At 36.3% G+C, this 12,229-nt stretch overlaps 1 protein-coding gene across 6 annotated transcripts in view; it reads right to left on the minus strand.

The window, feature by feature from the left end:
- Window positions 1-1,968: 1,968 nt before the first annotated feature.
- Window positions 1,969-12,229, minus strand: part of LOC107660842 (zinc finger protein 462-like) — a 48,367-nt gene continuing 38,106 nt past the window's right edge. For 5 of the 6 annotated variants that reach the window (XM_016450265.1, XM_016450268.1, XM_016450264.1 and 2 more), the window contains 8 exons: window positions 11,601-11,650; window positions 11,251-11,442; window positions 9,765-10,032; window positions 8,783-8,919; window positions 6,544-6,767; window positions 4,790-5,021; window positions 3,377-3,488; window positions 1,969-2,295 (listed from right to left, as the gene is read on the minus strand). In XM_016450265.1, coding sequence (XP_016305751.1) covers window positions 2,106-2,295; window positions 3,377-3,488; window positions 4,790-5,021; window positions 6,544-6,767; window positions 8,783-8,919; window positions 9,765-10,032; window positions 11,251-11,442; window positions 11,601-11,650 — 1,405 coding nt within the window. In that variant the 3' untranslated portion in view covers window positions 1,969-2,105. The remainder of the gene's footprint in view (window positions 2,296-3,376; window positions 3,489-4,789; window positions 5,022-6,543; window positions 6,768-8,782; window positions 8,920-9,764; window positions 10,033-11,250; window positions 11,443-11,600; window positions 11,651-12,229) is intronic. The other variant, XM_016450269.1, reaches the window with a different exon arrangement.

Consider the following 12,229-nt stretch of genomic DNA (forward strand, 5'->3'; position numbering starts at 1 on the left):
AAGCCACACTTTCGGTAGCGAGAAGAGGTTTGCTTTCTGCTTTCGTGTGATAATTCAGATGGATATTGGTGGAGAGCTTCTGCTCGGTGGATCCAGAAGGGGAGCGTAAAAACATCCGCGTCTATAAGGCTTTGGGGTTTCCAGCAGCAGTACAATCTTAGCCTCACGGTTCGACGGCTTCGTGGCGTTTCTCCGCAAACACGGCGGTCAAACGGCGGAAGCCTCGGAGTCTCGTTCTGCTCAACTTCCCAGAATCGGTGCTGTTTTCACTCATCCTTCAGCTTCAGCAAATCACGTTTGGAGTAAACCACGGATCTTTGTTCCAGTGCGAAGCTACTACGTTTCTGAACTAACTGTAGAACATTTCAGAGCTGCTTGCACTCAGAAAAATATTTAGACCTAAATCTAATATTTATGCATTTGAATTGCATATAAAATCTACACATTGTTTTAATGTAAACAAACTAATAAAATTAACGTGATGCATATTTGTCAGCCGTGCATGAATAAAAACTGGTCAGATTTCTGTAATTTTACTAATAAACTAACACATTAATAATAATGAATAATGAATGCGTTTTAAACACTCAATAGCCACGTTTATATATATATTCATCATCAATAAAATCCAGTTTCTTTTTCATAAATTTTAAACTGGCTTGTTCAACAGCTAGTCATATTTAGCCATGTTCATACTTTTTAACAGAATACATTTTATATTTATTCCACTGATTACAACAGATTTATGCTGTTTCTAAAAATAATTTGTAATATTCTTTGCCACGATTTTGTTACTTGGGGATATACACACACATATGTGTATATATATTTTTTTTTTCAAACTAGTTTTGTTTTCATTTAGTTTAACCTGATGTACTAAAATTAAGCTAAAACTTAAATTAAAAAAAAAATATATATATATAGATGCACCAGAAAAAACAATAATTAATAAAAATGACAAAACAGACAACAACATTATTAAAACTTTAACTAAAATAAAAAAATTAAAATTAAATAAACTGAAAAAACTAATTCAAAATATTAAATAATAAATATTTTAATATAATATAAAAATTATAATAGTATCTCAATGATACTAAATTAACACCAAGGCAGAAATCTGACCCGTTTAATTTCTGTATGACTGACAAGCATGCGTCACAAGTTTATCAGTTTATGTTAAAACTGCAATTCAAAAACATTAATCTTACATCCAGGCCTAAATATGATTGTGAGTGTGTTTTGAACTCGGAATATTCCTTTAAACAGACCGTCAGAATCGGCAGCAGATCTACCGGAGACTGCGATCCATCGATGTCCAACACGTTAATCGTTATTAAAGTGAAGCGGAAGTGCAAGACGAGCCGGAAGTAGCCGAAATCTTCAAAAGTAGCAATTTGCTACGAGTTTTTGGGGCAAGTGTTGATACTCTAAAATCATGTCTAAAAGAATCAAACGATCTAGATAAATAAGATGACAACTATTCCTCAAGGAATTCAGCTACGGGAAGATTAACACAAGGCTAAAATGTAAAAAACAGAAACCGCCAGGCGACGTTCCGAGCGAATCCGAGACCCTCCCGTCGTCCGAGAAGCTTCCGGATGAATCGTCTCTCGTTTGAAGCGGACGTGAATCGCGACACGCCGTCTTCAAGACTATCAGCGTGTGCCATCGCCGTCGCGGAAGACATTCGATTCTCACGCATCATTCATTACGGATGCTTATTTTAATAAATCAATGTAACAAAAAAGTGCGTTTGGAATTAAAATCTCTGGTTTACGGATAAACCGGCGAACGGAGGGACTCGCGATTCGATCGGAATCTCGACTCGCGGTTTCATTCACTATTGGTTACCAATATATCAACATCTGTCCTGAGGGACCAAGTCACACTTTGTAAAATTCAGTGTAAGATTCAGCAACTGAACAAACGCGACACATCAACATCTAGCGACACTCCAAACCGGGATCGTCACATTCCACAAATCTAGCTTTTTAAACCAAATACTCAAGAAGCAGCCGATGTTGTTCTGCAACAAAACAAACGGTGAACAGACAGACGAAACAACAGAACGCATGACATTCTCTACAGCTTTCGTTTTGCTCCTAAGGGTCGTTTTTGGTCTCCTGCGTCTCTTTGTCTTCCTCAGTCTGAATCGGACACTTGGATTGGTCAGACTGATCCACAGTGTTACTGGATAGGTCCAGCCCTCTGTCAATCACAGCTGCTGGACCAATCAGAGGCAGCGCTGACAAGGGCACAGGACTGCCGTCGTTCTTGCTGCCGTTAACAGTCCTGAAAACACAAAACACGTCTCAGCTTTAACTCATTGGTTACTATTGTAAGGGTTAACCCATTTAATCCCAAATTTTTCCCAGACATGCCAATATCCAAATGATGTGTCATTAGTAATGCTTTGAAATAATCAATCATTATTTTTTGCATTTCTTTTGGAAAAGTGTGTGAAAAATTGTGTTTTATGGTCGGTGGGATAATGTGTGTACTGAATTAACATATTTCTGAAGTCATACAAACCTAACAACGCCCCTTTGCTGTTATAAATTCACTGTAAACCACGGCTTCACGGGGCTTATTGCTTTTATAAAACGGTTATTCCATATACGTAGTAAGGTTTCACAAAATAAAACAGAGCAAATAAAGTGTAATGATATTAATAAAAACAGTATTCTTCCACCAAACAATGTAGCTCCTCGGAATCAGTTGTGGTTGCAACAAAGTGGTTGCCGAGCAACACACAAACGTAAACAAAGGTGTATGTTACTTTGTAGAGTCATTTACAACAGCCAATCAGAATCAAGGACCGGAACTCGCCGTTTTATAAAAACTGTTTGATCACATTCTAGGGTTACTATTATGCATCAAAATACAACATTGATAGGAATACTGAGATAAAAGACAAAAAAATACAACATATTTCAAAACTATTACTTTTTTGTAACATACATAATACAATTTTTATATCAGTGCTAGAAGTATTACAACATCAATCTTGTAACTTATTTGTAACATTTGAACTTTTAATATAGTGCAACATTTTGTCATTGCAACATTTTAGTGCAACAACTGCAATTGGATTTATATTGTAAACCTAAACATATTTACTCATTCTATGACCACACCCTCAACAAAACTGAATATATGTGAATTCATATATTAACACTAGACACCCTAAAGATAATGTGTACTAAAAATCTTTTTCATATCTTTATGTTAACACACTTTACTAGCCTTTGTTTTGGAGTTTTGATGCAGGCATCATCTTCTCAAGGTGCAAACGGGAATTAAACTGCTCTGGTCATGTGACAATCTGCACTAAACATGTGACACTGCACATATTGTGAATCTGGAGACTCACATGCCGTGTCGAAGGACGTGTCGCTCCCATTCGGAGCCGAGCGTGAAGGTGCGGCCGCAGAACTCACACGGATAGCGTTTGACGCCGCTGCCGCTGGGAGACTCCTCAACACCTACATCACCAGAAAACACAACAAAACCGCTCTGACTTCCTGAGAGGGAAACATCCTAAACGGTCAAAAAGTCATTTGACGAAAATCTGCATCTTTCAACAGCTACAGATGTTTTTATCCACAGTACATTGCAGTGTCATTTCAGTATTATTGAGTTAAATTGAAAAACCCTCTAAAAACACATTTTCTGTTCAGTCTATATCACTTTTGTTGCATTATGCTAATATTTATGCATATTTAATAAGATAATGCTAATTTTGATATTTAAAAAAAAAGTTTAAGGCTAAACACTACAGGCAAAATCATTGGTTTCTCATGCACTGGTTAGTTTTGAGATTTCGGTCTATTTTGCTTCTATAACATCTTCTTTCAGACTAGTGAAAAGTAAACATCTAAAATACACATTTAAGTGTTTATTTTATTACACTTTATCTATTTGCAATCCTTATCAACCAGTTTTTTTCTCTTAGATACGCCAAACTTAGCAGTTCTATTCCTCTCTATATTCTGAAGGTTTGTTCATATATCATTCACTTTTATTTATAGAACATTCATTCCTAAAAACATGGCAAAAAAAAGTGTGTTTTCTGTCTGTTGACAGTATTTTCTGATTTATGGAGTGACAAAAAGAGAAATCCAAAAACCCTCTGAAAAAATCGTTAACTCGTAATATGTCAACAAAGAATTTTGAACCTGGTTTTATTCAATGTTCAGATTTATTTTCTGGAAATATATGCAAAATTGCATTTGTATATTTAAACTGTAATACAAAACAATTTTCTTAATGTACTATGATTAATCAACTGGTGAACATATGGTGATGTCTTTTTCTCTATTTACCTGTGGTGCATTGACCTTAATATAAAAAAACTCATAATACAACAACAAAAAAGGTATTTTAGCATACTGAAATTTCATTTTGGCGACAGGAGGTGAAGTGTTACTGCTATTATATTATAAAAAATATTTTGTAGAGGATTAATAATAGGGCTGCACGATAAATCGCATGCGATATATCTTCTGGTCTTCTGTTTATTCGGCTGCAGCGATAGGGATTTCCTGGATTTCTTCTGCGAGGCGTATTTGGAGTTTCTCTGGCCTTCAGATGGAGATTTACTACTGATCACAGAACCGTGCTTCACTGACAAGATGCGTGCATGAATATCGCAGCTTGTGCCTAATATCGATTGCGATTTATCGCGATTTATCATGCAGCCCTAATTAATAAAGTCTCGAGTTTTGCATCTGTTGTTGATCATCTCTACAGATGCACAGAATTTGATGAACATGAAGACCGTTACCTGTCACCTCGGTCTGGCTGCTCGTCTCCTTCTGTCTGCTCTCCGGAAGCTTCTCCTCCTCTTCATCCTCCATCAGCTCTTCCTCCTCCTCTTCGTCTGCCTCCTCTACGGTCTCGTCTTCTCCTCTCTCCTCCTCCTCCTCCTCGCTGCTGCTCACGTCCTTCGTCTTGTCCTTCATCAGCTCCAGCTGGTCCAGGTTCACCCGCCCCACCAGCTCAAAGTTACGGATCACCTGCAGACGTAAATATCACAGAAATATCAGACATGACAGAAGACTGTAGGGCTGTGACGATAAATCGATGCAGAATCAATTCGAGGATCGATTCTGAGATCTTCCGAATGCATGGCGACTCTCTCTGGAATCGATTCTGAGCTTAGATTTAACAGCAGATGGCGCTCTAATCTAGTTTTTATCCGCATACTCAAAATGCTCATGAAGAAGAGCGCTCATGCGAGTCATGTAATTTCACCTCAGCTCAGAATGCTTTTATGACACCAGACTAATGTAAACAGCCCACTGTGAACACCCTTGTAATTCGCTTCAACCTTTTCGAATTTTATGAATGATTATTTTAGGTTCAAGTGTGTGTAAGGATTTGGAAACAAGCAGAGTACGGCTGTTTCTAAAGCATGCAGCACCATCTGCTGTTCCAAACTAAGCTCAGAATCGACTCGAGAAAGAATCGCGAAGCATTCGGGAAATCTCAGAATCGATGCTGAATCATTTCTCGATGCATCAATTTATTTTCCCAGCCCTAACAGATTGTGTCATATAGCGCTTTTAACCGCACAGATTGCGTCATATAGCGCTTTTAACCGTACAGATTGTGTCATATAGCGCTTTTTGGGGGGGTGGGCCCACGATAAGACGATGGGGTGCATTGAAAGACGATGATCATGTATCGACGATAGCCAGAGATAATGTCAAAAGCATTAAATAGTCATAAATATCCTATTGTCATTATTAAGAGTATTTGGCATTTCCAATTAATGTAGGCCTGTTACATTCTGGCTATTATTATTAGGTTACTTTTATTATTAAATTAATATTACAATTAATTTGCGCCGCAACAATTTCATAGCGCATCACCGCGCTGTGAGGATAATAATTAGCTTAGGCTACTCCTCATTGAAAATGTTTTAAAAATATATTTTAAAACCGGTCTATTATAGCCTACAATGAATTATAGGCCTATAGCCTAAATAAAATTGTTAACACTTCAGAAATCAATGAAACTTAATAGCAGCTTTATTTCAAGCACCAACTTTCAAAAACAACCTGTTCAACACGAAATACGTTTCTTCTCATTTTTTCCGCTATGTTCGGGCCACAAGAGAAACATTAAGGAAATAAATTAAAACAATTATATACCGCATATTAACTGGGTGATTCGTCTCTCGTCGTCTCTGAGAGAATATGCGCCCTTAATGCGTGCGTCGTCAGATGCAGAAAGCACCGCCTGTTTTTACTTTCACTTTCATGGTTTCATAAGCCTTGCACAAAGTTTGCACGTTGCTTGTATGATATCCACTGGCTCGCCTTCACGGTTTAAAACAGAAATATTTCTAATATTGCGACCCACCCCCGCTAAATCCACGCCGCGGATTTGCGCTACGCCACTGATTGTAGGGCTGTGACGATAAATCGATGCAGAATCAATTCGTGGATCGATTCTGAGACCTTCCGAATACATTGCGATTAATTTCTCGATTCGCGATGCATGGACTTATTTTCCCAGCCCTAGAGGACAGACCTTGTGCTCCTGGCGCAGGTGGATCTCCAGCTCATGCAAGAGTTTGCTGTCATAGTAGCAGAGCTGACACTGGTAGGGCTTCAGCTCCTCGTGTTTCTGGATGTGCTGCTGCAGGTTCTGCTCGCTGGAACACGTGAAGGTGCATTTGTGACAGCGGAAAACCAGGCCGTCCAGATGACGAGACAGCTTCGAGCGAGACACCTCCAGTGGGACCACGCGCTCCTCTGAGAACCATAAAAACACCACAATCACACTCTGATGCATGTCACGTTAATGCACTTTTGAAGTGTGGCCTTAAATGACCAACTGACCTACATCATCTTCACATATTCATGCATATTTAATTATGTGACTCTGGAGCACAAAAGCAGTCATAAGTAGCACAGGTATATTTGTAGCAATAGCCAACAATACATTGTATGGGTCACAATTATACAGTTTTCTTTTATGCCAAAAATTATTAGGATATTAAGTAAAGATCATGTTCCAATTATATACCGCATATTAACTGGGTGATTCGTCTCTCGTCGTCTCTGAGAGAATATGCGCCCTTAATGCGTGCGTCGTCAGATGCAGAAAGCACCGCCTGTTTTTACTTTCACTTTCATGGTTTCATAAGCCTTGCACAAAGTTTGCACGTTGCTTGTATGATATCCACTGGCTCGCCTTCACGGTTTAAAACAGAAATATTTCCAATATTGTGACGCACAATAATGCACAGATTGCACACCACTCAGTAGATTTTCAAATATTGTCCGATCCTAACAAACCATACATCAATGTTAAGGCTTATTTATTCAGCTTTCAGATGATGCATAAAACTCAATTTCGAAAAATGTACCCTTATGACTTTTTTTGGCCCAGGGTCACATATACTGCTAATTTGGATATTTGGAGAAGAAGAAAAAAACAGTTTAAGGTGGGACCGTAGAGGTAACAAAGCATATCTTTAAAAAGTTTGTTTCTCCACTTCAGCAGCACTTGCATACACTAAACTTTACAGTTTTATTCCTGTCTATATTCTGAAGGTTTTTACTGAGGGGTTTGTTCATATATCATTCAAACTGATTTTTACATTTTACTCCTAAAAACATGGAAAAAATGTTTATTTTTAAAGGCTGTGAGTTTTTTCTCCACTTCAGCAGCACTTACATACACCAAAACTTACAGTTTTATTCCTGTCTATATTCTGAAGGGTTTTATAGAAGGGTTTGTTCATATATCATTCACCTGCTTTTTTATTGCACTTTACCTATTTGCATCTGTATTATCCACTTCAACATACACCAAACTTGTTTTTTTATCTATAATTTGAAGGTTTTTATAAAGGGGTTTGTTCATATATTATTCACACTGATTTATACAACATTTTATTCCTCAAACACAGTGAAACATCATTTTTAAACATCCTCAGACATGATTCATGTCACGTTAATGAGTTTCTGGAGTGTGGCCTCCAACTGACCCACATATTCTGAAGTCAAAGTCTTAAAATAATGAAACTTAAAAACGTAACCTTATTCTTAATGTAACAGCGAGCACAGCAGTGTGCCAAGTTTCCAGTGTCATTCACTTCCAGTTATTTTAGCTGTACAAAACCAGTCTGTTACGTTACTTGTTGTTTCAAACTGATATTTATCATATTTTAATTAGTGCTGTCAAACGATTAATCGCATTCAAAATATATATATATATATTGTTTTTACATAATATATGTGTGTGTATTGTGTATATTTATTATGTATATATAAATACACACACATACAGTATATATTTGGAAAATATTTACATGTATATATTTATATAATTTATATATAAACATATTTAATACATAAACAACATTTTTCTTAAATATATACATGCGTGTGTATATTTATATATACACATGATAAATATACACAGTACACACATATATTATGTAAACAAAAACTTTTATTTTGTATGCGATTAATCGTGATTAATCGTTTGACAGCACTAATTTTATTTATTATCGTTATCATAAACACACTGATTTGTTGCTCAAATGGTTTTACAGCAGTTATTTGAATCAAAAGTCTCGCACATTTATATGAAACAGCCTACTTCTGCATTGAAAAATAAGGTGGATAGTTACATTCCAACAATAGCATGTGCAAAAAAAACAAAACAAAACAACCATTCGATTGAGGAAGTTGCATTTTGAAACAAGGAAGATAAAGAGGAGAAATATCTCATGATCAGAATTTCCTCAGTAACTGACCTCTGTGCAGGACGATGTGGTCGATCATGCTGCTCTTGTGTTTGGTGTGGTACAGACAGAAGGGGCAGCGCAGATCTTTGGGCGTCTCCTCGGGGCCGCTGGTGTGACCAGCCTCCACATGCAGCGTAAACGTGGACCTGAGCAACACACACCACATTCACTCACATGATAACTACTCTCACACAGAAGACTAGAGAGTCAGCCACATCTATGGTGTTGTCCTGTTACAGTCCAATCTTGAACTATCTAGATTACTCTAGACCAATGTTTCCAAAACTGGGGTTCATGGGTTGATGAAAAGCTAATAATTAATGAAATCCTAAAATTGTAATATTAAAATATAGTCAAAATAAACAAAAATTAAAATGAGTTGCAAAAAGGTAATTATTAATAATTAAAAATATAAAATTAAAATAAATGTTAAAATAAAAAGTATCTTTCTGAAGAAAAGATAAATCGTAAAAATGTAAAATTAAAATAAAGAAATCAAATTGAGTTGATTAAAAAAATGTAAATTAAATTTTAAAATAAAAACAATCAAAACAAACACGTAATAAAACAAAATATTAAAAAAGACTTAAAAAATTTTTTTTAAATTCAAATAATTAAAAAATAAAAACTAATGAAAAAACTAAATGAAAAGCTAATGATCAAATAATAAAATATTTAAATAATAAAAAAAAAAAAAATACTAAAAGTAATATTTTATAATGTAAAATAAAATTAAAATACATTTCAAAAGAGAAACAAAATAAAAAGCTAACTAAAACAGATTAAATATTTGATTTGTCGTGTATAGGGTTGCAAAAAGGTGAAAAATTTCCAGTAAATTTCGGAAATATTCCAAAAAAAACTTTTTTGGAAACTTTACAGGATTTTTTGGGAATATTCCAGGGATTTTTGGAAAGTTTCCGGAACAAACAAATAAACAAATAAAGATTATCCCAGTGTGTGGTTCTCCGGCGGCTCATACTGTTCTTACTTGTAGCAGGTGAAGAAGGAGCAGTCCTTGCATTTGAAGAGCTTCTTTCCTCCGTGCCGGTCGCGGTAATGTCTGCGCAGACTCTGCATGTAGCCGGAGCTGAACTCGCAGAACTCACAGGTGAGGATGGAGTCGGGCCGGGCCTGAGGAACGGGACTCTCGAGCGGCGGCGGCGGACTGGAGGAAACCTCGGCCTGGACGCGAGACGCCAGCTGGAAGTGACTCAACTGCTGCTGAACATCTGCTGGCTCCAGATACCCCGCAGACGCTGAGACGACAGCAGCGAGACAGAGACATCAGCGTCTAGACGCCGCTTACACCTGCTATTAACATCTGCCTCAGCTCATACCGACATGTGCTTGATTCTGTCGCACACTGAATCTAACCATTAATTAATTAACACTCAAAGCCCTTGTTTTAGCACAATAATTACATGTTGAGCGAGTGAGATGTGGCCACGCGTCGCTCACACTTAATGTAAAAAAAAACATATTTATACATTTCATATTATGCATTAACTGTTCAATATTATTACAATTTAAAACAGCTGTGAATATCTGTTAAACTGTAATGTATTTCTGTGATGTGCAGCTGTATTTTCAGCATCATTACTCCAGTCTTCAGTGTCATATGATCTTCAGAAATCATTCTAAAATGCTGATTTGCTGCTCAAAAAACATTTATTATTATTAGCAATGTTGAAAACAGTTGCGCTGCACGATATGTTTGTGAAACCGTGATACATTTTATTTTTCAGGATTCACAGATGAATAGAAAGTTCAAAAGAACAGCATTTATTTGTAATAGAAATCTTTTAGAACATTATTAATGCCCAGACTTTCACTTTTGATCAATATAATGTGTCCTTGTTCAATAGAAGCTAATTAATAAAAAAATCTTACTGGCTTCAATATTTTTCACCCTTTTGCCAATATTGGGAATTGCATGTATAATTGTTGCATTTAGAGTACAATTTTCTGTTGTTTTTTAATTATATTCAAAATATAAAAATCTGTTTCTTCACTAAAAGAATAATGATATTTCACATGTATGTCATTTTCAGCATCAGAGTGTTTTTGACACTGTAAAGCTGCTTTGACACAATCTGTATTGTATAAAGCGCTGTATAAATAAAGCTTACTTGACTTCTGCATTGACCTTGAAGGACTCCCAGTGTTGGGTCTTACCGGTGCATTGTTGGTCTTTACTGTCACTTTTCATCAATATAATGCATCCTTGTTAAGCAAAAACACTAATTAATAGAAAAAATCTTACTGATTTTAAACACTGGAATGAACAATATTTTTCCCCCTCATGCCAATATTTGGAATTTTACTCTAAATGCATGTATAACTGCTGCCAATTATAACTAAAATGTTCAATGCAAGAAGTCAAACACTAAAGAATTGGTCTGTTTCCACATGCACGTCATGTTCAGCACCAGGGTGTTTCTGCACCGACCTTTCACCCCAGTGTTGGGTCTTACCGGTGCATTGTGGGTCGAGGGCCGTGTTCTGCTCGTCGTGTTCGGCGTTGGGTCGTGTGGAGCGCAGCGCGGCTCCAGCTCTGAGTTTGGGCAGCGTGAGCGTCTCTCCGTGCTCCTGCAGCGAGTGCTCCTTCAGCTGGATGATGGTCATGGTGGAGAACGGACACGACATGCACTTATACGTGTGTTCACCTGCAACACAAACACACACCGCCGCATTAACACAAACCAGCTCTGTGCAAACATTGAAAGAGCATTCTGGGATATCTTACAGTTTTCCTCAATCACTTTGGCATCTTTTTTTTTTGTGTTTGTGATATCTGATTAATCTGTCTCTCTCACAGATTTACAGCGGAAGGGCTTCTGATGTCCATGGTGTGACTGGACGTGACGGTCCAGACTGGAGAGAAAAGACAGCGGTCAGAAACACACATATGGAGGAGAAAAATGCATCAGATTAAAATGGAAAAAGAGAGTTGCTAAATCCTTAATGAGCGACATTCAGTTCTTTTCCACTTAACATTTTGTTCAGTAAGATGGAGCCACATCCTAGTGCTTAATGTTCAGTGTTATTTTAGTACTATTTATATACCATTACAGTATAATTGATATTTTGAATGAGCTTTTATATATTTACGTTTTCATTTAAAATTTAGTTTAAGATTTAATAGTTTTGTTTATTAGGTTTTTTTTAAATTCTATTTCTATTTAGAATTATTTTTATTTCAGTTTTAGTTTTAACAATTTTAACACTTCAACTTAATTTAATTTCAGTCAGTTGCCAAGGCAATAATAATTTTTTATTCATGTTTTTGAATTTTACAAAATAAATTCCCTATTTAACTTTTTTTAATTATCCAAAAACAAACTGTACAATTACATTCAACAAAGAATGAAAAGAACATACTAATAATAATACCCACCTGATTAATGAAACTGATGAAATAAACAAATAAATAAAATACAAAAATTCAACTAA

This window comes from Sinocyclocheilus anshuiensis, unplaced genomic scaffold (assembly GCF_001515605.1).
Source record: "Sinocyclocheilus anshuiensis isolate Anshui unplaced genomic scaffold, SAMN03320099.WGS_v1.1 scaffold1875, whole genome shotgun sequence".
Lineage (NCBI taxonomy): Eukaryota > Metazoa > Chordata > Actinopteri > Cypriniformes > Cyprinidae > Sinocyclocheilus > Sinocyclocheilus anshuiensis.